The following is a 24,523-nucleotide window of genomic DNA, read 5'->3' on the forward strand; positions in this document are numbered from 1 at the left end:
GCTGGTGATGGAGCGAGTGCGTAATTGTACCTCTGCTTGGAGCATGATCCTTGAACCCTGACGCAACCGAGCTTCATGTGAGGAAAGGAACGCGATGGCCTCAGCGCCCTGGCCTGGGCGACGCACCACTGGGCGAGTGTGTTACAGCAGGGCTACAGCGGAGTGGCCACTGTGCAGCAGCAGCAAAGACCCCCTACCGCGACCCTGGTCGCTTGCCCCAGGGCCCTACTCCCCCTGTGGATTATGTCATCGCAGGCTTTTGCTGCTTTCGACACGTCCGTCTAGGGGCTAATTTCTACACCAAGTGATTCTTCATCTGTCTCAACCTCGCATTTAGCCCGTCTTTGACATCATCACGACCGCCCACTTCCCCTCCAGCCTCCATCTTCAAGCGCTGTACTGAGAGGGTATGCCTGGTCTAGTGCTGCCCACCGAAGCGCTGTAGGCTCCTCGAGCTTCCACACCAACCTCGCCCTCATCCTCGCCCATCCCTCCGCCCATTCTCTCCTCCTCGGGAGCCGACCCTCCCGCATCACATTGCCCGCCCGCCCGCGCCGTCTGCGGCACTCGGCGCATCATGTCGTTCCCCTTCTCGCCGCAGCTGGCCGTCGCCTCGGCTCCGGAGCCGCATCTCGGATACCATGCGACCGCCGTAGAGGCCCGCAGAGAGCCGAGTGTGCCAGTGCCAGACTTCAACTAGTAGGTGGCCCGAAGCCCAGCCGGCCGCGCTGAATGCCATGCTAACCCACTCTCTGCAGCGAGTTTCTCATCTGGCTGATTGTCACGTCCATCGTCGCCATGTTCTTCCTGCTGTACCTCAACCGCATCTTCAGCTACTTTGTCTCCCACGCCATACGCGCATACACTTGGCACAAGTACCGCATCTACATTGAGATCCAGGCCCTGCAGATTTCTCTCCTTGCCGGCCGAGTCTTTGTTAGCGGCGTCCGATACCACGGCGAGAACGAGTCTTTCCATATCCAGCAGGGCTACTTTACCTGGTGCTACTGGCTGCGAAACGTGCGAAATCTCGCCCAGCTGCGCGACTTCCCACGAGACCCCGAAGGCCAGGATGCGCCGGCGGCCAAAGCCCTGCCCTGCCGCTTCGCCGCCCATCTTGTCGGTGTCGAATGGTTTGTCTATAACCGCACAGCCGTCTATGAATCCATGCTGGAAGGGCTTCTTCGAAACATCCCGCCCGAAGCCCAGGGGAGCTCCTCGGCCGACGTCCACGGCACCTCGTCTATCCGCCGCCGCGCCACGCGAGTATCCGACGAAACCCGGTCCGATGAGAGAGCAGCCACCACTTCAAATGAGAACACGAGCTTCGCCAATCTCCAAAATCCATCCAGCACACCAACCAGCCGAGAAAACAGCGACAACGAGAATCCGCTCAACACCGACGAATCCGAGATTCCTCTGTTGCTGCGCATCTTCCCCATCCACCTGGAAGTCAACAAAGCCGCCATGGTCATGGGAAACGAAAACACCAAGGCTGTACTAATTGTCAAAGTCGATGATCTCTCGGGCGACGTCGACGCTACCTCGACTGATACTCCCGACCCCTACCGCCAAGTCTTTAACCTCCGCCTCAAGCACCCCGTGGTTGAAATGCGCCAAAACGCGGACTATCGTGAAGAGCAAGTGTCGCGAGCTACGCGCGAGCGTCGCTCTGCCCAAGCTGCCGAGCCGCCAATCAACAAATCCTTCTTGTCCCGGTTCACTGGTCACTGGTCGTCTGGCTTGCATAACATCATGTCCAGGTGGACGCACTCTATGGAATCCGTAACAGCCTCCACACACACCCCAATCGACACGGCTACCTCGCAACCACCTGGCGCAAGCCAATGGCAGGGCTTGTCTCGCTATCTGGATGATCGCGCCCAGGACGACAAGGCCCGCTGGGCGCATGTTGAATATGCAGCCGAGCCTGTCATTCTCGACAGCCCCATGGCGACAATGTGCATCTACTGGGACTCGCCCACCAAGGTCCCTGAGCTGCCAGACCCTACTCTCCGCTCCAAAGAGGACCCTTACGCAACCAACATCAACGGCGAGATACCGCCTGCCTGGGGCATCAACATAATCATCAAAGGAGGCGTGGTAAACTACGGGCCGTGGGCGGACCGATGCCGTGCTGAGCTACAGAATGTCTTTTTCCCGACTTTGTGCAAGAATGCCGTCCCGGCTCCGCCCATCCGCCCTGGGGAATACCGGGTACCAACCCAGTTCCAGATGTACCTTCAGCTCGACGACAACGTAACAGTGCGCATCTTGACGCGTGAAGACTCCAAAAACTGGAAGTGGAAGGGCAAGGCACCAGTGGCTGGCGACACGCCCAAACGCCGGCGGCGCGACAAAAAGGGCGCCAAGGCCGAGCCTATGCCCGTGCAAGCTCGCCAGCCGGGCTGGCTAGAGTTCAAGGTCTCGCCCAATTCCACCATCAACTACACCATGGACATGGTGGCAGGCGCCAAGGGCTACAGCACGAAAGTCGATGTTGACTTTCCCGGCACCGAAATGTCGTCCAGTGTCAACCACCAGATCCTGCTCCGCAGCGGCTCCTTCAAGGTCTCTTGCGATATGGGATCTCCCTTACAATGGAACGCTCTGCGCTTGTGGAACTTTGGCATCTCTAGCGACAATATCGAGCTCTTCTTGCTGCGCGACCACATCTTCCTCATCACCGACTTGGTTGAAGACTGGGGCAGTGGCCCACCCACCGAGTACCTTGTTTTCACACCCTTCAAGTACCTCATCAACCTGGACTTGCGCCGCTTCAAGCTGTATCTCAACGTCAACGACGCCAACGTCATTGACAATGCTACTTCCATGAACGAAAACATGTTCCTAGTTCTCGGCAGCCCCTCTCTGACGGCCTCTCTAACCATTCCCCTAGACCAGTTCCGCCCGCCCAAGAACGCGATCCCCTATGAGGTCTGGCTTGACCCGCTCATGATCTCACTACAACTCCCGCCGTGGAATACGCAAGCCGCCTTCATGCCATCCAAGGAGATTGGCCAGGCCGAAAGCCTTGTCGTCAGCGGCAAGTACGAATACAATGCTACTACCTCCGCAGCCAACACAGACACTCTGCTGCTCGACGTTGCAATCCAATCTCCTGTAGTCAAACTGTTCGGATCCGTGATCCGCTACGCCCTCAAGCTCAAGGACAACTACTTCGGAGACGACCTCCACTTCCGCACCGTGCAAGAGTATCAGGACATGCTGCAGCTCAAAGAACATGACCCGACTGCCGAGACCGCGAATAAGGCTCCCTACAAAAAGTCCAACGACCTGGACGTTGTCATGGCAGTCAGAGTTGACGATGCCAAAGCATTTATGCCGAGCAACCTGTACTCGGCCGAGCGCAACATTCAGATTGAACTCGCGTCCATCACAGCCGACGCCCGCTTCACCAACTACTACATGGACCTAGAGCTCATCATCTCGCCCATCAGCCTGGCCCTGGGCGCTTTCCAACAGGAGTCTGAAATGTCAACAGCCTCCTCGACAACCACGCAAATGTTCATCGACGGCGTCCGTGTCTTTGGTAATCGTCTGTTTGGCCTTCCCCCCAGCGAGCCGACATACATGTGCAACTGGGACGTTGCTGTGGGCGCACTGACTGGCGAGTGCAATTCAAGCTTCCTGGCAGCCCTAGCGCTCGGCGGACAGACACTCGGGTTTAATTTTGACGACGAGGAGAACTCGCTTGTTTCATTCTCATCAATCATTTACTACGATGTCACCTTCCTGCGTCTGCATGTCGATGCTGTCAAGCTTTGGGTACACGTCGATGAGGCAGCTTTCCTCTTGTCCACTGGCAAGATTGAAGTAGACTACAATGACTGGGCTCGGAGCCACTACTCTAAAAAGGCCAACATTTCTCTTCCGGACATTCAAATCTCCTGCATCAACACTGATGACGGCTGCTCGGGCAAGCCCAAGTACTCCAGCTGCAGCACCGGCATTCCGGGTGCTAGCCGGACCTTTGTTCCTGTGGACGCAAATGTCATGGTCAAAACCCATGTGAATTTGACCGTCATAGACCGGAAGTTCAATTTCACCAAAGAGCGCAAAAAGCAACAGGAGCTCATAAGACGTGAAGACCAACGGACGCAGCGTATACCTTTCCTCCTCTTTCCCGAGTATGCAGGCGATTACATGCCCGAGGCAGTTGATATCCCCGCCCAGGCTGTTCCTCCCGTGCCACATCCCGTGAATGACGGCTTCCTAGCCGACGACCGCGCTTCCTCGCTGCGAACAGGGTCATCCTCCCGAAGATCCCAGTACACCCAGCGATCCTGGGCAGCCCCAAGGACCGGACCAGGCAGTACCCTGCGGCGTAAAAGCTCGTTTCTATCCTTTTCCAGTGCTAGTAGCAGTAGCAAGAGTGTTTTGCGGCCATCAGATTCGTCCGACTCTAGAAGCCGCTCTCAAATGAGCCATGCCCACTCCCAGACCCAGGCCCAGCCTTCATCCCGAACCGGCGAGCGCTGGCGCGACGCAGCTCGCCGGTCGTCGACTTATTCCGAAATGACTGAAAGTCTACACGAAGCGCAGTCGTCTGCCGTCTTTTCTAGCCAATACTTTGCACCCACATTTCCGCTGGAAAATGTGCTGCCACAATCACATGATGCATTGGCTCTAGCTACAGCAGAAGAACAGGCCGACTATGGGGATTTCATGATTGCAGACTTCCCGCTCGATGACATCGATCCTAATTCCCTTAAAGAGGACCACACCTATACCGGGTTTGTGGTTGAGTTCCCCCGTGGAATCAGCGGATTCTTCACTCCGGCGTCCATCCAGCATACAACGAAGCTACTTTCAACCCTCCAGCCATCCGCACCCGACGATATATTAGACTCGCTGCATCTGTCCAGCATGGACGATATCCTTCAATTTACAAAACAAGCTGATACTCGCGGCTCCATTCTGGATGTCATGGTGTGTCTGCCCTCGGCCCACTTTCGCTTCCTCAACTCGTCGTCTCTGGACTCGCCTGATCCTCTCCTGGAAGAACAAGATCAATATGACGTCCAGCTCTCCAAGCTAGCCATCGTTATGCGCAACACCGAGACATGGGACGATCCATTCAAGTCCAAAACCCGCAGCGATCGAACCTCCTTCCGCGCGTCTTTTGGGAATATGACGTTCTCGGCATCTGAGCGCTTACATGCAGGTGCTGAGCCCCAGGCTGCCGTCCAGGCTCATATTGACACTGCCACTGTGTCCATGGGTTCGCGAGACGTCACTAGTGTTGACACCGACGTCGGTAACATCACCTGCAGCATGTCGTCCAGCAAGCTACAGTATCTAGCGTCATTGATCCATCGATCCGACGTCCTCGTCAAATCTATCAGCAACACTGTCGAAGAGCTGATGACAAGCCACAAAGACCGCGTCCAATTTTTTGTGCAGCAAGTGCTTACACAAAACAGCCGGACTCCTGATCCCCCTTTCCTCGTGCGCCCGTCAGCTGTCCTGCGATCTGTACCCGGCCATTTGCGAGTCCATGACTCTTGGAAGATGATCCAGCACCTACGACAGATTTGGTCCAAGATGAATCCGCTTGCTCGCCACGAGCTGCTTACGGCGTGTCTAGAGGCACACCCTGTGCCTTCTCAGGATGTCTACACACAGGTTACCGGCCAGTTCACTAAATGGCGAGGGTGGGATCTTGGGCCATTGTCTGAATCGGTTCTACTCAAGAAAATATTTGGTCATGTAAAAGAAACAACAGCCAAGCCCACTCAAAACACACTCCATGGCCGTGCCCCTTACCTATCGGCCCCTCCCTTGACTACAACTAACAAGGAGCCACCTTTACTGGTGACATGTCATATGGGAGAGATTGAGTTAGTTCTAGATCCCGGTCCAAAGCAAAACAGAGCAGCACTGATGGGCCTGACTGCCAAGGTCAAAAGCAATGATTCGCGCAACTCATCTTCCAGTTCCCTTGATAATATCAACGATCCCCTTATCACTATGGTTAACCTCCACTGTCGAGAAGCTGCAGCCAAAGTCAACTGGGAACTGTGTGAGCTTGCCGATGATGTCCTAGCTTTGTACAGCCGTACTTCTTTTGATGATGCGTCGGAACCAGCTGCAGGAGATCCCAAACACACAGAACAAACTAAGGTCAAGGGTAAAGCTACCGACAAGGCCACAAACAAAATGAGGCTGCATTTTGTCGTTGCCATTGGCAAGTCCTCTATTGAGATTGACACCATCAACCTACACTCCACCGCTCTATGCAGTGGAACAAATGCTTCTATTCTGGTTGACACTCTCCCTGGAGACATCAAGAGCTTCAACCTCATCGTCAGCTCTCATGCCGTCACCTCTAGCCTGTTTAGCCACTCTGTGAAGCTTGCCATGTTCCAGCTCCAAGAGCCTAGTCTGTTCATCTCACACGAAGGGCGCGAGACAGCCAACTTGGCCAGCCATGTCATCAAATGTGCACCCAGCAGTAAGAGCATGAGCCTCTTGGTCAAGCAAGATCCGCTCGCTCTTCTTGAGATTGCTGATTTGCTCATCCGAGACGAGTTTGCCAGGCTATATAAGCTCAAGGCCTCGTTCCCGACCAAGTCCACCGTGCCGTCCTCCACAACAGCGTCTCCTCTAAAGATTACCGACCGACTCTCCGCCATAAAAATCAACGTTGCCATGTTCCTCAACGACTACAGCATCACGATCCCTCTATGCCAGACCCTAACCTACAATTTCCAGGGCGTTGTAGCACGCGCCGCTGTTGCAACCAACTATGGCAAGGAGCTCATTTTTGACTTTGATATCAAGGAGAATACACACAGCCTCAGCGTCGGCGCGGGACCAGACACGCGTGAGATTTCCTTGCTACAAATACCTCCTACCAATGGCCGGGTGCGCAGCGTCATTGGGCCCACTGAACATACCATCTCCGTGGCCACGTCACTCGAAATGGTCCAGCTGGATGCGTCGGCTGTCTACAGTCTCCTCATGGCACTCAACAAGCCACAGCTCTCGGCGGAAATGGAAGATATGAAGGCCATGCTCCATGTTCTTCAAGAGCATTTCAATGACATCGTTCGGCCAGAAGATATTTCGTCACCACTCGCTCCGCCAACTTCCAAACCGTCGACTATTGTCTCGGCAGACTCTACTTCTGTGCCCTTAGTGTACAGAATGCATGTGACACTCGCAGGACTTCATGTATTTGGCAAGACGTCTCTTTTGTCTGATCCCGACCCGCTTGCCTATGTTTCCTTTAGTCTTGAAAAGGTTCATTTCCAGGCTACCAATCACACTGGCCCTGGCCTGCCGGTACTGGAAAGCCCACACATTAATCTTAACTTGACTCACATTGGCTTTGATATGCGCAAGGGCCATGCAACTGCCATGAGATCGTGTGGCAGTCTTACGTTCAGCGCTTTGCTATCCCTCTCCCTTCCCCCAGGCTCTGAGTTGGAACCCGGTCTTGCTCAAGACCAAGCTGAAAGATGGCTGTCGTTCGAGGCCAATGACCTTGAGATCATGCTGTCCCCCGAAACAGTATCGACAGCCATTGACATCATGGGCCACATGGGAGACAAGATCAAGGACTTGGACACGACGCGAGAACGACAATATCTACGTAAATTACGCCATTCGAAGCCGCGCATCTCTATCAACAGCCAGGAGGAGGTATCAGACAATGACCTATTCGACTCGGTCCTAGACTCGTTTGTTTATCACTTTGAGATCCGCAACATCACTCTCTGCTGGCTTGTCTCTGGCGCGCTGGAAGAGGTCATTGGCCAGGAGGATTTGGTGCTTAGCGTCGAGCTGATTGAGCTCAGCACGCGCAAATCCAAGTCCGCCTGTCTAGAAATCCAGAACATGCTGCTGCAGATGGTGCCTGTCGATGAAGTCAAGACGTCTGTTCGCTCGCATCACTCTGCCCTACTGCCTGAGATTATTTTCAAGGTCGCTTCGTTTAGCTCTGGTCGCTCACGCAAGCTGGCATTCCAGGCTATTGGCAAGTCTGTCGATGTCAGACTTACTTCGGGCTTCATGATCCCCGCCACCCATCTTCAGGACTCACTAGCTCTCACAGCAAGTAATATCCAGAAGGCAACCGAAAACTGGTCTCACCCCGCCGTCCAACCCCCTGATACATCCGCGTCCACTACATCGCCGGAGACCTCTTCGTCATCAAACGCAGCCGCTATATCACCCTCGCCGTCCACTCCAGGCACAGGCCTGGGCCCAAAGCGCATTGAGTCGATGCTGATTCACGCCGACTTAGCTGGCGCTATTCTCCACTTATCGGGCCGCCGCAGCCCGCCGGTCTCATCAATCACAACGCGGAGCGGCGACATGCCGACAAAATACGGTCGCACGGCTTCCGCAGGTAAATACGGACAGTTTAAGACGGACGAGTCCAACATCAGCGCGACACTTCGGACGCCCGGTCTGGCGTGGAGGTCAGAGTACCGTGATAATGGCACGGATAGGCCGTCGCTTAACGGGGAGATCAAGATAGAAGGCTCAAGCAACACGCTATATCCCACCGTCGTGCCCCTCATCATGGACATAACCTCGAGTTTCAAAGAAGTTGTCAGCGAGCAGAAGCCTCCAGATGATAAGAAGAAGCGCTCCCGCGCTAGCGAGACAACGACCAGTTGGCTCGGCACCGTCGTAGCTGTAGACAAGGGTAAGGACAGCAGTGTAACCGATGACGAAAACAGCATGCTCGGGTCCGATCCATCCATGGTGCTGGGCAAGCTCAATGTGAACTTTGGCCTCCGCATCGCCAGGCAAGAGTTCGCGCTGTCGTGCCAGCCTATTGCGCGAGTAGCGGCTACCGGCTCGTTCAACAGCATCTACATGGCCATCAATACGGTGCACTCCAACGAGCTGGGCAACTTCATCACCATCACTACGTCGTGCAGCGATCTGCAAGCGTCTGTCCAGCACGTGTACTCGCGCGAATCGACGGCTAGCTTCGCCGTTGACTCAATTGTGCTGTCGCTCATGAACAGCAAGCACTTTAGCGGCACGGCTGGCGTCTCGGCGCTGCTAAAGGTGAGTCCGATGCAGGTGTCTATCAACGCGCGCCAGATGCAGGACTTTTTACTCTTTGGCGAGATTTGGTATCCCAAAGAAATGCGCACCAACGGGGACAACAATATGATTCCTCTACAGCAAGTCTCAGCTTCTATCGTTCCTAATGCCGGGAGGACAGCTTCGGGCTCTTCTCCCCCACCTGACTCCAGCATTCCCTCTGATTCTGGGCCCTTGCCCTCGTCTGCCTCGTCCCCCTCTGAGCCAACGGCTACTTCTGCTGGCCAACAAGGGCCCTTTGTTCAAATGTACCAGCAAGTCTCAGCGACCGCTGCATTCCCTTGGACGGCCACCATATCCATCCAATCCCTGGACGTCAACCTCGACATGGGCCAAGCTGTTGGCAAGAGTGTCTTTGTTATCAAAGAATTCTGGGTCTCATCTAAGAAGACCTCAGACTGGGAGCAGAACCTGTGCCTTGGCTTCGAGCACATTGGCATAGACTCTACCGGCCGTATGAGTGGCTTTGTAGCCTTGCGCGACTTCAAACTACGCACCTCGATCCAGTGGCCAGACCGCGAGCAGATTGTCAACCTCACGCCCCTCATTCAAAGCTCACTTTCGTTCGGCCAGTTCCGTCTCAAAGCGTCCTGGGACTACCAACCCTTTCTCGTGGCGGACATTACGTCACTCAATTTTCTCATGTACAACAAGCGCAGTCCCAATGGTGACCGCTTGGTCGCTATTCTGGATGGCGAAGCTGTGCAGGCCTTTGGCACGCCCTCGTCTGTGGCGCAGGGTGCATCTCTTTGCCGCGCTATCCTCAAGTTTATGCAGGAACGCAAAGCCAGCTTTGAGCTGTCTCTGCAGGAAATCGAGAAGTTCACCAAGCGCCGTTCTCTAAGCAACGCACTGAGTGTTACTGCCGCTGCTGCTACTGCTGCTGCTGCTTCTCACTTGACCCAGACATCCGACGCCTCATCGGCAGCCAAGAGCGAAGATAGTGATGTAGTTGCCAAGTCGCCTATTTCACTAGATACTGACGTCATCGTGACGCTCAAAGCCGTCAACCTTGGCATCTTCCCTAGCAGTTTCATTGACCATCAAGTGTTTAAAATGGAGGCTCTCAACGCCCAGGCTCGCTTCGCAGCAAGCCTCGAAGACCACCGCCTGCACTCCCTCCTGGATCTGACGCTCGGTCAGCTACGCGTCGGTCTCGCCAGCGTCAAGTCTGACCCGCCCAAGAACGGCTCCGATCTTTCCGTCGAGGAAGTGGTACAGCGCAGCACCGGCGCTCGCGGCGGCACGATTCTCAAGGTCCCGCGCGTCCATGCAGCCATGGAGACGTGGCAGAGGTCCAACACCAACAAGATTGACTACATCTTCAGCTCTGCCTTTGAGGGCAAGGTCGAGGTGGGCTGGAACTACTCACGCATCAGCTTCATCCGCGGCATGTGGGCCAGCCACATACAAAGCGTCCAGGACACCTGGGGCAAGGCGCCGCCGCTGGCCAACAGCATCAAAGTCACTGGCGTCTCCGACACTGCCGCGGCGCCGGCCAAACCCGAGCCCGGGTCCGAGTCTGCCGACGCCAAGCCCGAGCGCAAAATTACGGCCGAGGTCAGCGTGCCGCTGAGCAAGTACGAGTACCACGCGCTGCGCGAGCCCATTATCCAGACGCCGCAGCTGAAGGACATGGGCGAAGCCACGCCGCCGCTCGAGTGGATTGGCCTGCACCGCGACCGCTTCCCAAATCTCACGCACCAGATTGTTATTGTGACACTGTTAGAGCTGGCCGGCGAGGTGGAGGATGCTTATTCACGCATCTTGGGATCTTCAGATAGGGCCTGGAGGCTGAAATGAGTGCGTAGTTCAGCACCCTCTTTGTCTCTTATACTTTTGTTTCGCATTGTTTGTTTCACGCTACTTTTTTGTATACTTGTATCCATTATTTGGTTTTTGGTCGAAGCATTTCTTGGTTTCATATAGACGGCGTTTATTTTGTTTTGGTGTTGGTAGCATAGTGATACACGTCAAAGTTCCCGCATCTTTAGCACTAGTTAGTTCTCTTTGTCTCAGCCAAACTTGGTATGAAAATCAATCGGATTTATAGGGTTAGGGCGGTGGGATAAAGTTCTCCACTTGTTTTAGAACATAGTCCAGGAACTCAGAAAAACTCATGTCTGCAACAAGCTTGAACTCATGCTGCATCCTCCATGCAATGATGGACTCTCCTGTGCAATTTTACACATGATGAGCTCAGGAAAAAAGCTTGAATACACGTGCAATTGTGCTGTGTCTGTTAGAAGCCGCTGGGCCTAGATATCTCTGACAGCGTTTCCGCTTCATCCGCTCTTGGAAACAAGCAACCTGTGTGTGGCAATCTAAGCAAGAAAAAGTCGGAGCATGGTTTGGGGTCACTGTGCCTAGACTGTATCGCTTGCCCTGCCAAAAATGCATGCATTGAACGCTTGCATAATACCCCGCCATTCACAGTGCGATTTGCATGCACACATGTCTGACGTAATCTAGCTGGCAGGGTTTGTGCCCTTTCGGCCACTCGATTAGGAAGCCGGCCATTCTTGCTGTTCGTAAGCCAGGCCAGGTGCTCGGCATTGATAAGAGACTCTGAACATACCATCAACTTCAGGGCAACGTGCAATTACTCTCCCAGACTACCCAGATCAGAGGCAGAAGAACAGTGCAGCACAGGGAAACTGCAAGAACGAGAATCGACAGGAACGCCACATGCATTCGCCTCCTTGTACAATGGGCAGGAACTGAATTTTTTTTCCCCTTGCCGTTTTTTTTGTGTGCGGCCGCCGCGTCGGCGGGGTCACTTATGGTCTTAGCTCTCGCTGCCGCCCCACTCTATGCCTCTCTCTGCGCCCACCCATTGGCCTGCTAGTGTCTGGCGGGCCTGTACACTGCAACGGCGCCTGTAGCTGCGATGTTTTTAGCCTGGCCGGTGCTTTTTTTCCACTGCACTTTTTGGCGCGTTTGTACTTGAGTGGTAGATATTGGAGGAAATGCAGGCAAATCCAAGGGGAAAAGGTACATAGGAATCAAGCCAGTCGAGAAAGCCCGTATCCACTCTGGCTAAAAAAATCTGCCGCCCCTCCTTCCTCTTACAAATGAAGCCCCTCTCTTCTCCCCTCACGCTCACCTCAACCCACTCCATCTCTTCTCCTCACACTTCTCTTCCTTTTCTTTTTCCTTCTTCTTTTCAGAGGCGTCGAACCACTGGATTGACCCCTTTCTGATTTGTCGCGAGGTCGATATAAGCTTCATTGTTCTTGAAGAACATCACAGTCTGATCATTGTAGGGTCGTAAACAGCCCTGCTTTCGTTCAGATCTTTCCACCCACCACAAAACCTAAAAACGAGACGGGCTAGACCCCTCAAAACACCGCCAAAATGGTCAAGTAAGTTCTCCGCCACCCTCACCTGTCCGGATCTGGTGCCCTGTGATGGAAGAAAACCTCTTCTTCAGCCTTAGTCGCGGCTTCTCTATTGCCAGCCTGTTTCTCTCAATTTGAGCACAGCAATTTCTGGCTCACTCAAGACACGAGAAAGCCGCGATGGGAGAAAAAACTTCTTATCGGGATTTCACCCGAATATGCCTCATGCAAGTTTCCTAGTTACAGTAAATTAACATCAATGTCTTGCTTGCAGCTTCACCGTCGACGAGATCCGGGCGCTTATGGACAAGCCCACCAATGTCCGTAACATGTCCGTTATTGCCCACGTCGATCACGGCAAGTCTACCCTGACCGACTCTCTGCTGGCCAAGGCTGGTATTATTTCCACTGCCAAGGCTGGTCTTACCCGTGCCACCGATACTCGTGCTGATGAGCAGGAGCGTGGTATCACTATCAAGTCCACTGCCATCTCCCTGTTCGGTGAGCTGGAGAACCCTGAGGACATCAAGGACATTGCCGGCCAGAAGACCGACGGTACCGGTTTCCTGATCAACCTGATCGACTCGCCCGGTCACGTTGATTTCTCTTCTGAGGTTACTGCTGCCCTGCGTGTCACTGACGGTGCCCTGGTTGTCGTCGACACTGTCGATGGTGTCTGTGTCCAGACCGAGACTGTCCTGCGTCAGGCTCTGGGTGAGATGATCAAGCCCGTTGTTGTCATCAACAAGGTCGACCGTGCTCTTCTGGAGCTGCAGGTCTCCAAGGAGGATCTGTACCAGAACTTCGCCCGTACCATTGAGTCTGTCAACGTCATCATCTCCACCTACACCAACCAGGCTCTGGGTGATGTCCAGGTCTACCCCGAGCGTGGTACCGTTGCCTTCGGTTCCGGTCTGCACGGCTGGGCCTTTACCATCCGCCAGTTCGCTGCTCGCTACGCCAAGAAGTTCGGTGTCGACCGCAACAAGATGATGGAGCGTCTGTGGGGTGACAGCTTCTTCAACCCCCACACCAAGAAGTGGTCCAAGAGCGGTGTCCACGAGGGCAAGCAGCTCGAGCGTGCCTTCAACCAGTTCATCCTGGACCCCATCTTCCGTATCTTCGACTGCGTCAACAAGGCCAAGAAGGAGGAGCTCTTCAAGCTGCTGGATAAGCTCGAACTGAAGCTTACCAACGAGGAGAAGGAGGCCGAGGGCAAGCTTCTGCTGAAGACTGTCATGCGCACCTTCCTGCCCGCTGCTGATTGCCTGCTGGAGATGATGATTCTGCACCTTCCCTCTCCCGTCACCGCCCAGCGCTACCGTGCTGACGCCCTGTACGAGGGTCCCTCTGACGATGAGGTCGCTGTTGCCATCCGCGAGTGTGACCCCAAGGGTCCTCTGATGCTGTACGTCTCCAAGATGGTTCCCACCTCTGACCGTGGTCGTTTCTTCGCTTTCGGTCGTGTCTTCGCCGGTACCGTCCGTTCCGGTCTGAAGGTCCGTATCCAGGGTCCCAACTACGTCCCTGGCAAGAAGGAGGATCTGTTCGTCAAGGCTATCCAGCGTACCGTCCTGATGATGGGTGGCAGAGTTGAGGCCATTGAGGACATGCCCGCCGGTAACATTGTTGGTCTGGTTGGTATTGATCAGTTCCTGCTCAAGTCTGGTACCATCACCACCTGCGAGACTGCCCACAACATGAAGGTCATGAAGTTCTCTGTCTCCCCCGTTGTGCAGCGCTCCGTCAAGGTCAAGAACGCCCAGGATCTGCCCAAGCTGGTTGAGGGTCTGAAGCGTCTTTCCAAGTCCGACCCTTGCGTCCTGGTCTACACTTCCGAGTCCGGTGAGCACGTCGTTGCCGGTGCCGGTGAGCTCCACTTGGAGATTTGCCTGAACGATCTGGAGCACGACCACGCCTGCGTTCCCCTGACCATCTCCGACCCTGTCGTCCAGTACCGTGAGACCGTCTCGGCTCAGTCCAGCATGACTGCCCTGTCCAAGTCTCCCAACAAGCACAACCGTGTCTACATGGAGGCTGGTCCCATTGAGGAGGAGCTGGCTGGTGCCATTGAGGCCGGCAAGGTTTCTCCCCGTGAGGATTTCAAGATCCGTGCCCGTCTCATGGCCGACGATTACGGCTGGGATGTCACTGACGCCCGTAAGATTTGGTCTTTCGGTCCCGACATGACCGGTGCCAACCTGCTGGTTGACCAGACCAAGGCCGTTCAGTACCTGAACGAAATCAAGGACTCCGTCGCCTCCGGATTCCAGTGGGCCACCCGTGAGGGTCCCATTGCCGAGGAGCCCATGCGTGCTATCCGCTTCAACATCATGGATGTTACCCTGCACGCTGATGCCATTCACCGTGGTGCTGGTCAGATCATGCCCACCACCCGTCGTGCCCTGTACGCCTCGGCCCTGCTGGCCAGCCCCGCTCTTATGGAGCCTATCTTCCTGGTTGAGATTCAGGTTCCCGAGAGCGCCATGGGTGGTGTCTACTCCGTCCTGACCCGCCGTCGTGGTCAGGTCATCGCCGAGGAGCAGCGTCCTGGTACTCCTCTGTTCACCATCAAGGCTCACCTGCCCGTCAATGAGTCCTTCGGTTTCAACGGTGATCTGCGCCAGGCCACCTCTGGTCAGGCCTTCCCCCAGTCCGTCTTCGACCACTGGGACATCCTGCCCGGTGGCTCTCCTCTTGACGCTACCAGCAAGGTTGGTGGCATCGTCACTGAGATGCGCAAGCGCAAGGGTCTTAAGCTGGAGGTTCCCGGCTACGAGAACTACTACGACCGTCTGTAAGCGGCTTCCGACAATAGAGTCGAATGATACCACCGTTATCAGGCTGGCGTGTAATGCAGTGGAAAAGTGGATGAGAATACCGAGGTTGAAAATAAGTAACGGATAATTATTAGCTATCAGGCGCAGGTGGACACAGTGATGGGATATGTGGCCTGTAGACTAGAATCTTTAACTTCGGCGCTGCAATTTTCTTTGTTCTAAATTCGGGTATCGTGTGCACCATGTGGCTATTTGTAGTGGAGGAGGAGGTTGAAGCCTCTCTTGTAGGTGGGTGGCATTTAATGTACAAATGTACAGCACAGTACAATGCACGTGTGGAATGTGACTAGACTAGGCGCCATCTTGTAGGGGGAACTTGTTGAGGCCCTGAATCACGAAATCGGACGAGGTTACTGGTGTTTTGGTTGTTGTTAGCATATCCAGGCGTTCCCGCGCACAGATTAGGTGATGTCACCGTAATGTCTAATCCTTCTCTTTGTCAGCCACGTCAACGAGGCTAGCACATATTTTTCTCAGTCTAGGATTTTTTTCTTCAGATGTCATAGAACCACAACCAACACACGCCAAGAGCAAGCCCAGTAACATTTTGCCTGGACAGCTCGTTAGTTATACCTAGCTACACTGAAAAGTTGGATGGCAGTAATTATTGTTTCGTCGAGTTTCAATTGATCGTCTTTACTTTCTTTATTCCCGTCGAAGCTCAACATTCCACGGCACGGCGCATTAACCAACTACGACAAAACAAAACATCCAGCTTTCTTTCCAGCCAGCCCTGAGCCATGTTGCTCTATGACGAATCAGACGCCCCGCGATTGAAGGAGTGGATTGTCCAGCGCCTCGGTGATACGTAAGACGTCCTGTTGGGTTGGTGTTTGCTGTGGAAATGCGGGGAGGCTCTGGCGTGCGGAACAGGTGCTAACAACGGCGGGTTTTTCTTTTGACGCAACAGATCCGATGCCGACTCCGATATTCTTGCAGACTATGTCCTGGCGCTGCTGAGACATGAAGGCGACATAACTTCGACGCGCGAGCTCTGCGAGAGCGAGCTCAAGGACTTCTTCCAAGAGGGTGGGTGCTTCGTGTGCGCTTCGCGCTGGGAAATAGATTCGCGGACAACTTCGGACTAACCACGGCCCGGGTGGCTGGCGCTTTAGGAACCAACGACGCTGCCAAGTTTGTCGACGAGCTGTTTCGAGTCCTCGACTACAAGTCCTACCTGCCAGGCGCTCTGCCGCCACCGACGACTATAAACGATTCCGCAGACCAGTTCCCCGCCGGCGTGCCCACGGAGCCGAGGAATCACAACAAGCGCAAGGCCGCGGATGCCGGCTTTGACAGTATCAGAGACACCGGTGCATCCAAGGCCTCGCGCACGGGAATGGACAACGACTTTGCAAATCCCAGAGCCGTGGCACAGCCATGGGCCGGTGGCTACCCGGGCACAATGGCGATGCTTCCGCCGCGGCCGACAAATACGGCGAATCTGAATACGGGCGATAGCGCGAACATGAACATGGGCATAGATCTGAATGCGCTAGCGAACATGGCGCTATTCAACCAGAATCTACTGGCCATGTTTACAGGTGTAGGGCCGTTAGGCAAAGGACCCGACGACGGGGCAGGCACCCTAGGCAAAAAGTCCAAGAAGAAAAAACGGCGATGCCGGGATTGGGAACGGACTGGCGCATGCCCAAAAGGGGAGGCTTGCAAGTTCCTCCATAGCGCTCCAGACCTACCATTCCCGATGCCCGACATGTCGGCATTAAGTATGTTCCCCCGCGCGCTGAATGTTACAACGAGCTACTAACAAACATTCTACAGTGAATCTCAGCGCAAATCTTCCGGCGCTCTTTGAGGCCAACAGAAACCTTGATCTCAACTTGAAAGGACAGGCGGCTGCGGCAAACGGAAAGCAGAACAATTCTAATCGGGTATACGACATTGAGCCTGGTCGTGTTTATGTGCGCGACATACCAGCCGAGAACTTTTCGGAAGATGCTATCCGCGACTTCTTTACCCAGTTTGGAAGCATCACCGACATTGTGCTACAGCAGCGCAATACTTCGGCCTTGATCCAATTCGCCGAGGAGTCAGAAGCCCTAGCAGCAATTGACTCGCCCAAGCCGGTTTTCGACAACCGCTTTGTAACGGTGGTTCCGGCACGCAAACTGCGCAAACCGGACGAGCCTGTAGAGCCCGAGTTTAACATGGAAGAGGTCATCAAGAAACAGGAAGAGGCACAGCGCACGTTTGAGGAAAAGAAGAAGCTGCGCGATGAGCTCCAGCAGAAGCTCAAGGATCTTGAACAGCAAGAGACGACAATTCGCAAGAGCCAATTCGAGCTCAAGCGCAAGATTGCCGAGAAGCAAACGGCGCTAACACGCAAAAACGGCGGCAGTTTAGGCACCGAAGCCGACTCAGACATGGAGATTCTCAGAGCCCAGCTAGCCGCTCTCGAGGACGAGGCTCTGTCGCTCGGGCTGACTCCGGCTAACGGAACAGAGCACGGCGGCAAGGGCGACGACAACATGAGCTACGAATACACGTCATGCCCGTCGAATGGTGGACTGGGCGGCCCCGGGTACCCTTGGCGCGGACGTGGCCGAGGGGGCCGGGCGCGAGGTGCGGTACGAGGCCGCTTCCGGGGTGATATCCACCAGGCTTATAGAGGTGCAACGCTAGATAACCGTCCTAGGACAGTGGCTGTCAAGGGTGTTGACTTTACAATTTCGGCACACAGCGAAGCACTGCGACAATATCTAATGGTAAGTCGCTCTCGATTCTTGCGCTCCAAATCCTTCGATTCGTTGTCGTTGCGATGGGCTGCTGTCGCATAATGCGAAACAGGGAACTGCATCACGTTGGTACAAAGCGTAATGGAAAAGGAGAAAAGAAAACAAAAACCAGCGGCAGTTCAGATCCAGGCTAACTAATGCGGCAATCTCATGTAACAGGCCGTGGGCTCGTTTACCGACATCCAATCCACATCTGAAACAACACACATCATGTTCGACGACCGCAAGACCGCCGAGACATTTTGGAATGGCCTTGCGTACAACCCGATCACTGGCGTCGCCGGAGAGCTGGAGCTTTCGTGGGTCTCAAACACTGCCGGCCCGCTGGTCATGGACGTAAGTAGCGATGGAGATGAGGATGAGAACGTGGCCAGCGCCGAGGGCCAGAACAACAGCAGCCACATGTTGGGGAAGAAATATGAGGACGACGATCGTGCCGATGTGGACTATGACGTGGCGGATGAAGATGACTGGAACCCGGTTAGATAGTCCGGGGTCTGTGGGGTTATAGTCCCATATGGAGTGCAGTATCACGTTCAAGCTTGGTGAGGCAAGGCGATCAAAAGGACGCAGTGTTGACTACCGAAGATTCGGGCTACATAGTAGTGATACATGTCGGGTGACTAGGGTTAAGCCGGGCGATTAAACAAGATAGTGACCCAGCAGCTGAAGTGTCAATGAACCAATACAAGCAGGAGCCCCATCATCAAGTCAAATCTCAATACCAAGAGGATCTGGTTGGCGAGAAGCGCCGTCCAGTTTGATCTGGCCGTTATTTATTCTGTCGTGACAGGAAGACCTTGCAAATAAGCACCGCCGCTATGCCTGCTTTCTGCCCAGGGTCTGATGACATTGTTTTCTTTTTATGAAATGACGGATTCCATTTTGGTATTTTAGGGTTCCCGATGTAAGCGGCGTTGGCATGTCTTATTTTTGTGTTGCGAGGGTTCCCTGTTATTTATGGAAGCTCTGGCCTATGGAAAGGAGAAACGAAGCTTAAGCCAGTGGAACGAAGTGAGACGAGAGTGAAACGATGGCCGTTACCCGGACACCAAGACCACACAGGCAACAAGATTGGCCGAGCCGGGGCGGGTGCTTTTTGCGCTTGGGGGTTAGCCATGGAAAAGAGCACAAGCGATATGGAGGAATGGCCATTGAGGCTCTCCTTTTTTCTTTTTTCTTTCTGATATTGTTGGCGCGTGCTGGAATGAACCAACTAGCGAGTCGCAGGAGACAGCAAGCCAATACACGGGAGGACATGTTTTACAGCAATATTGGCACAATATATGAAAATATAGGCGGTACTGTCGATCACAAGGGCGAAGGACTCGATGGTGGACTCGACCTCGACGTCAAGGAAGGAAGCTAACATTCGAAGGAAGGAAGGGAGAAAGAAGCCCGAACCGAAAGGGTCAGAGCTTCTCTACGCAGTTCAAGCTGGCGCTAAAAAAAGAAAACACGACGGCGCAAGTCTTGGCTGTGGTGCTTTGACAACCGAGACAGCATGATTTTCTTTTTCCTTTTTTTCTTTTTTTTTTTTGGGTGTGTATCCAAGTGTGTAGCTTCTGCGTTCTTCTTGGTTGTCGTTGGCTATGTGACGTTCAAGTAAAAAAAACAAATAGAAAAGAAAAAGGTACGGGGAATGGGCCAATTCTGGGAATGGAAGCCATGCAGGTCTGCGCTTTCTCGTTTTGGACGTGGTTGCCCCGGCGCAAAAAACAGACCCTGTCCCGAACTAGCAACTTCAGCTGCTGCCAAACAAAACAAACCCTGTGGGGATCTTGCGGCGTGTAGGATGTGCGTTTGTGGTTGTTACGCTTGTTGACTTGTATTTGTATGTGTGCTTGCCGTGCCGGATGTGCCTCTGCGTTTGCACCTTCTTGATTTCCTGCTTCTGCTTATTTATCCGTGTTGCTCTTGTCGTTACTCGCCGTATTACCTTTCCGGCTCTACAGCGCCCGTCTTGATCTTCTCTTCCTCCTTTCTATTTATTTTCTCCCACTCAAATCCGTCCCATCACCAGTCTTGTGTTTACTTCTCCGGCCATCATCATCACCACATTCTTTACTCTCTCTGTCTCTCTTCTGGCCCGGCCTTTTGTTTCTTCGTTTCCCTGCTTTCATAGTGCCAGTGTTCCTTTTTATACCCTTAGACCGATTGTTTCTGCCACCCATCCCTTTATCTGTGTTTACCATTCTTCGAGGACGTCATCTTTGTCTCCCATTTGAATAACTACATATAGTGCCCAGCCTCACCCACACAGTTCCTGATCTGGAACGCCCCCTTCGTCATGACCACGACCGAAGCTAACAACGGGTCTCGAAACTCGGCCCAAATCTCAGTTCTGTCTAGCTTGTGGGATGAGCCAACCGATGTCGATATGGACCTGAGCTTGTACAGCCATAGCAGCCATGAAAGCAGCTGCTGCACCGAGACGAAAACAAACAACGCCACCGCCCTGAGCAATATCGACGGCACCTACGAGGTCCCAACCCCCTCCAAGTCCGCCATCGGCTCTACCGCCTCTATCCCCTCATTGGCCCTACAGGTCAGAAAAAGACCCGAAGGTGCCGCCTCACGAGCCCCCTCGATCAAGGTCACTACCTCAATCTCGACCAATGACCAGATCTTCAACTCGCCTACCACTAGCATCGAGAACCTCCGTCGCGCTGCCCCCGGAGTCCGCACCCGTATCACCAGCTTGGAGAACGAGGTTATGCGATCAAAGTCGCCCCTTGATAAGCTCAAGGACCAGAGTCGCAGAAGTCAGGTTCGCAAGTTGTCTCAGGAATATGAAGCTGCTCGCTCGCAGTGGGTGCGCCGGACGGCAACAGAGCTGCACCCAAAAGTTGAAAAGAAACCACCCGGCCTTCGGCCTTTGGACAGTACTTTGAATGTCTCCATCGCTGACGACTCACATGCATTCGAACGTACTAAGGCCTTGACAGTATCTTATTCCCTTGCAAGTGCTACCGATGTGTCCAACAAGGCCGCGCCTTTGAGCCTCATAACTAGTGTGCCTGCAGTCTCTGACTCGAGCCGTGGCGACATAATTGTCTCGCCAGTCGCATCCTCTTGTTACAGTGTCACTGTTCCCGAGACCCAATCGACTGTACTGGAAGCTAAGCGCCAGGTTAGCCTGATGTCCAATATATCTCAGTACAACATGGGAGCTGCCCTCTACGGCTCACCCTCTCGCCCGGTCTCCCGCGCGCTGTACTCAAAGTCTTCTGCTTCCGGACCTATGAATTCTGCTACCGAATCGACTGATCAGTCACAGTGGCATTCGCAACCAATTCATCAACCTCATGAGGATGGCCGTACTTCCAGAAGCAGCTCGCACTACACCGAAGGCGATGACCTACGCAACTCTATCACCCGGGACTCTGACTACCGAAATTCCGGACGCTATTCCGCCCAGTGGACAGAGCTTACCGAGCTTACTATCCCGTCGACTGAAATGGACAAGAATGATGACTTCAACCGTCTTTCACTCACCTTCCCTGAAAATCTGAACGACACCCATGATGACACCGACACCTTCACTGCTCAGAATAGCAATTTTACTACGAATCAGGCCGAAGACCCCCCTGCAACTCCTAAGAAGTCCATTTTTAGGGCCATGTTTCACCGTCCCAAGGCGATAGACTTGGCCACCAGTGTCCATTCTCACTCTCGTCAGAGAAGCTCTGCAACAGCTGAAACTGCTGCTACACAGTCTTACGAAATCAACTTTAACCCCGTTGTTTCCACTGGCAACCAGCCTCGCCAGAGCATCTCTATGAGCACAATCAAGGCCACTGCCGAAAACACCTTGACATCCTCCAACTATCTACGAAGTAAGAATAACCCTCCAACTAATGAGGAGGACATTTCCGACGTGCCTAGAATTTTGGGTGCCCGACATACCCAGGCCACTTCCCTTGAGGGTCAGGCTTCCGAACTGGCTTACCACCACATGGAGCCCACCAACGGATCTTCAGGCCATAGCCTTTACGGCTACATGACGCCTAGCCAGAAGCTATTCCATGTTTTCAAGAAGGTTTCACAGCCGCACAAGTGGAAGGAATCTCGAGATAAGAAGAGATCCGACACCGAAAAAACGCTGTCTTCCCAGAAGAGTCTAGCTTCAGGCTACAACTCTGCGAGCACAGCAGCTCCTGTGGGTATTGTGGCCCCTTCTACTACCAGCTCTCTTGTGCCAACTACTGTCACGATCATTGAAAGTGACAATAAATCCACCGAGGAGGAAAAGAGGAGTCGCAAGAAGCGGAGCTTGCTGCATAGTAAAGCCAGTAGATTCTTTGGAAAGGACTCAAAGAAGAGGTCTAAGAAGCCTATAGAGAGGTCAGTTGATACGGATTTCTCCAATGGACTACCCGTTATTCCCGTTACGGAAGCCGGCGAGCTTTCTGCGTCCTAAAATGGAGTAAAATGAAGGCACACCCCACTCAAACCTTGGGTCCCTCTACATTTGCTAGGAACTTGATTGATCATAAACTGGAACCCTATAAAGAACCACAACACCGACACACCCCCTCCCCATTCGACGGACTGTCGATATATCCACATTCCCTACGCCTCACCCGAGCATATTTCTTTGTCAAGACAGAACATTTGATAGTTGGCAGTACACAGGACAACATGTATTATGATATTTACCAACTATTCTAAGTCTCGCAATCGTGTTCAACTGTACTGTTATTGATGTTGAGCAGCCTGCCCACAGTATAAAATAGAGCCTCTGAAGTTGTGTATCCTTAACCCCCTGAGCGAGCTATCTCGTAACGGTGATGATGTGACGCCTTTGTGAATTAAAGAAACAGGCCAAAGTCGGCAGCAGTATCTGGAATTAATCTACACCTGTGGCTTTTCTTCGGGCGTCTTGTACAGATGGCTGAAATCAATGCGTCCTATGGGCGTCTCGTCTTCAATGACAGGAAAGTCTCGCATCTCATCCTCACAAACAACAATGTACCACTGGATAGCGCCCTCAAACTCCATGTTATCTCGGAGCATCTGGAACCAGCCCGGCTTCCGTGGCGCCGCTGGCTTGGGCGTAAAGCCCGCCTCGCGCGCGGCACGATCCGCCGCCGGGTCGTCCTCGAGCCCAGACGCCGGCCCGGTGCCGCCGCCCATGGGGCGCTGGTGGGGGGCCAGCTTATTGCACCAGCGCTCATAGCGGGCGATTTCATCGGTGACGCGGGCGCTCAGATCGATGCGCACAGCATAGTCGGCGACAAAGGCCCAGGGCCTGCTGCAGGGCGTCTGGCCGGGGGCCAGCGACGCGCGGGCGTCCCACTCCTCGAGCAGGCGGATGGCGGCCCAGTCGTTGTTGCGCAGCACGGGGTCGGCGGGGTCGGAGCGCACGACGCGCGCCTTGGCCTCTTCGTGCGGCGGCGGCGGCGGCGGCATGGCTGGCGGCTTGACGCCGTCGGGCAGCACGATCGTCTCGGACCCGGGCGGGAGCAGGATCTTGGGCACGATGGGCGGCTGCGGCAGGGTGCTGGGCGCCGGCGCTGCGGCTTCGTCGTCCGTCGGCACGAGGCCCCGGCTTTCGCTGAGATTCTTGCCCAGCAGCTCGCCCGTTTGGTAGACGCTGGGAAGCGCGGCGGGCGTGACCGGCGTGGCGAGCGGGCTGTCGATTGGCGTGCTGCTGCCGGTGGTGGGAGCGGCGGCGTTGGCGCTACTACTGCTGCTGTTGCCGGTAAACATGGAAAGCTTGTTGAGGAAGCGAGCCCGGCTGCGCTTCTTGAGCAACCGCGGGGCCGAGGCCTCAGCGGCGGCGGGCGTCGTCGGCGTCGTCGGCGAGGCCACGCCCGCAGGCGCGCCGGCGGCAGTTGGGCTGGCGGCCAGCGCAGAGGCGAGGCCTACGGCCGCCGCAGCCGACTCGGCGGGCACCAGGTCTTCGGCAAACGGCAGGAATTCAAACAGCTCGTAGAGCGTGTAGAGCATGGCGTGGCTGGAGCCCTCGCGGATGATCCAGTCGGGCGCGGCGTCCTCAATGTCTTGGAATTGGGCGAAGACGCGCACATTGTTGCGGTACCAGCGGAAGCCGTGGCAGAGATACGTGGGCATTGTGTGTTTTTGTTGGGGGTGGAGTGGGAGGAGGGGAGAGGGCCGAAGGCACTTTTTGAAGAGGAGAGAGAAGGTCACTTGGGAGAATAAGTAGATGTAAGCAAACACAGTAGAAACAAAGGAAAAAGATAAAACAATACAATGCTAAGCCCCGAAGCCGGATCGTCGGCCGGGCTCGAGCGGAGGTGGCGATGAGGCTCAATCAACACAGGGCGGGAACAAAAGAGGGAGAGGAACGAGGGGAAGAAAAAAAAGGGAGTACACAGAGAGAAGCTGAATTGCCAACAAAGAGAGGAAAAAGAAAGTATTGATCTGGCAGGCCAGAAGCCTGGCCAGCCTGCAGATCTGTGCATGTAAGCGCCGTCTTCGCTGGCCGTTAGGGTTTGTCCTCATTGCATCTTGCTTCATGCGCCGT

At 54.4% G+C, this 24,523-nt stretch overlaps 5 protein-coding genes across 5 annotated transcripts; 4 read left to right on the top strand and 1 right to left on the bottom strand.

Annotated features, from left to right (window-relative positions):
• Positions 1 to 577: 577 nt before the first annotated feature.
• On the top strand, positions 578 to 10,896 carry BROUX77_005402 (uncharacterized protein; the record flags this gene model as incomplete). The annotated part of the gene is made up of 2 exons (XM_073750272.1): positions 578 to 699; positions 759 to 10,896. 2 exons carry the CDS (start codon positions 578 to 580, stop codon positions 10,894 to 10,896), a joined length of 10,260 nt encoding a protein of 3,419 aa, XP_073604288.1.
• Positions 10,897 to 12,450: 1,554 nt separating this feature from the next.
• On the top strand, positions 12,451 to 15,235 carry BROUX77_005403 (uncharacterized protein; the record flags this gene model as incomplete). Its single annotated transcript, XM_073750273.1, has 2 exons — positions 12,451 to 12,458; positions 12,709 to 15,235. The coding sequence occupies 2 exons, from the start codon at positions 12,451 to 12,453 to the stop codon at positions 15,233 to 15,235; spliced, it is 2,535 nt and encodes an 844-aa protein (XP_073604289.1).
• Positions 15,236 to 16,014: 779 nt separating this feature from the next.
• Positions 16,015 to 18,519, top strand: BROUX77_005404 (uncharacterized protein; the record flags this gene model as incomplete). The annotated part of the gene is made up of 5 exons (XM_073750274.1): positions 16,015 to 16,082; positions 16,185 to 16,303; positions 16,390 to 17,001; positions 17,057 to 18,000; positions 18,190 to 18,519. The coding sequence occupies 5 exons, from the start codon at positions 16,015 to 16,017 to the stop codon at positions 18,517 to 18,519; spliced, it is 2,073 nt and encodes a 690-aa protein (XP_073604290.1).
• Positions 18,520 to 20,320: 1,801 nt separating this feature from the next.
• BROUX77_005405 (uncharacterized protein) lies at positions 20,321 to 22,453 on the top strand (the record flags this gene model as incomplete). Its single annotated transcript, XM_073750275.1, has 1 exon — positions 20,321 to 22,453. The coding sequence occupies one exon, from the start codon at positions 20,321 to 20,323 to the stop codon at positions 22,451 to 22,453; it is 2,133 nt and encodes a 710-aa protein (XP_073604291.1).
• Positions 22,454 to 22,887: 434 nt separating this feature from the next.
• Positions 22,888 to 24,108, bottom strand: BROUX77_005406 (uncharacterized protein; the record flags this gene model as incomplete). Its single annotated transcript, XM_073750276.1, has 1 exon — positions 22,888 to 24,108. One exon carries the CDS (start codon positions 24,106 to 24,108, stop codon positions 22,888 to 22,890), a length of 1,221 nt encoding a protein of 406 aa, XP_073604292.1.
• Between the last annotated feature and the right edge of the window lie 415 nt (positions 24,109 to 24,523).

The sequence above is a fragment of the Berkeleyomyces rouxiae genome (assembly GCF_048999995.1).
Source record: "Berkeleyomyces rouxiae strain 22BRR77 chromosome Unknown BrBRR77_ptg000005l, whole genome shotgun sequence".
Classification (NCBI taxonomy): Eukaryota; Fungi; Ascomycota; class Sordariomycetes; order Microascales; family Ceratocystidaceae; genus Berkeleyomyces; species Berkeleyomyces rouxiae.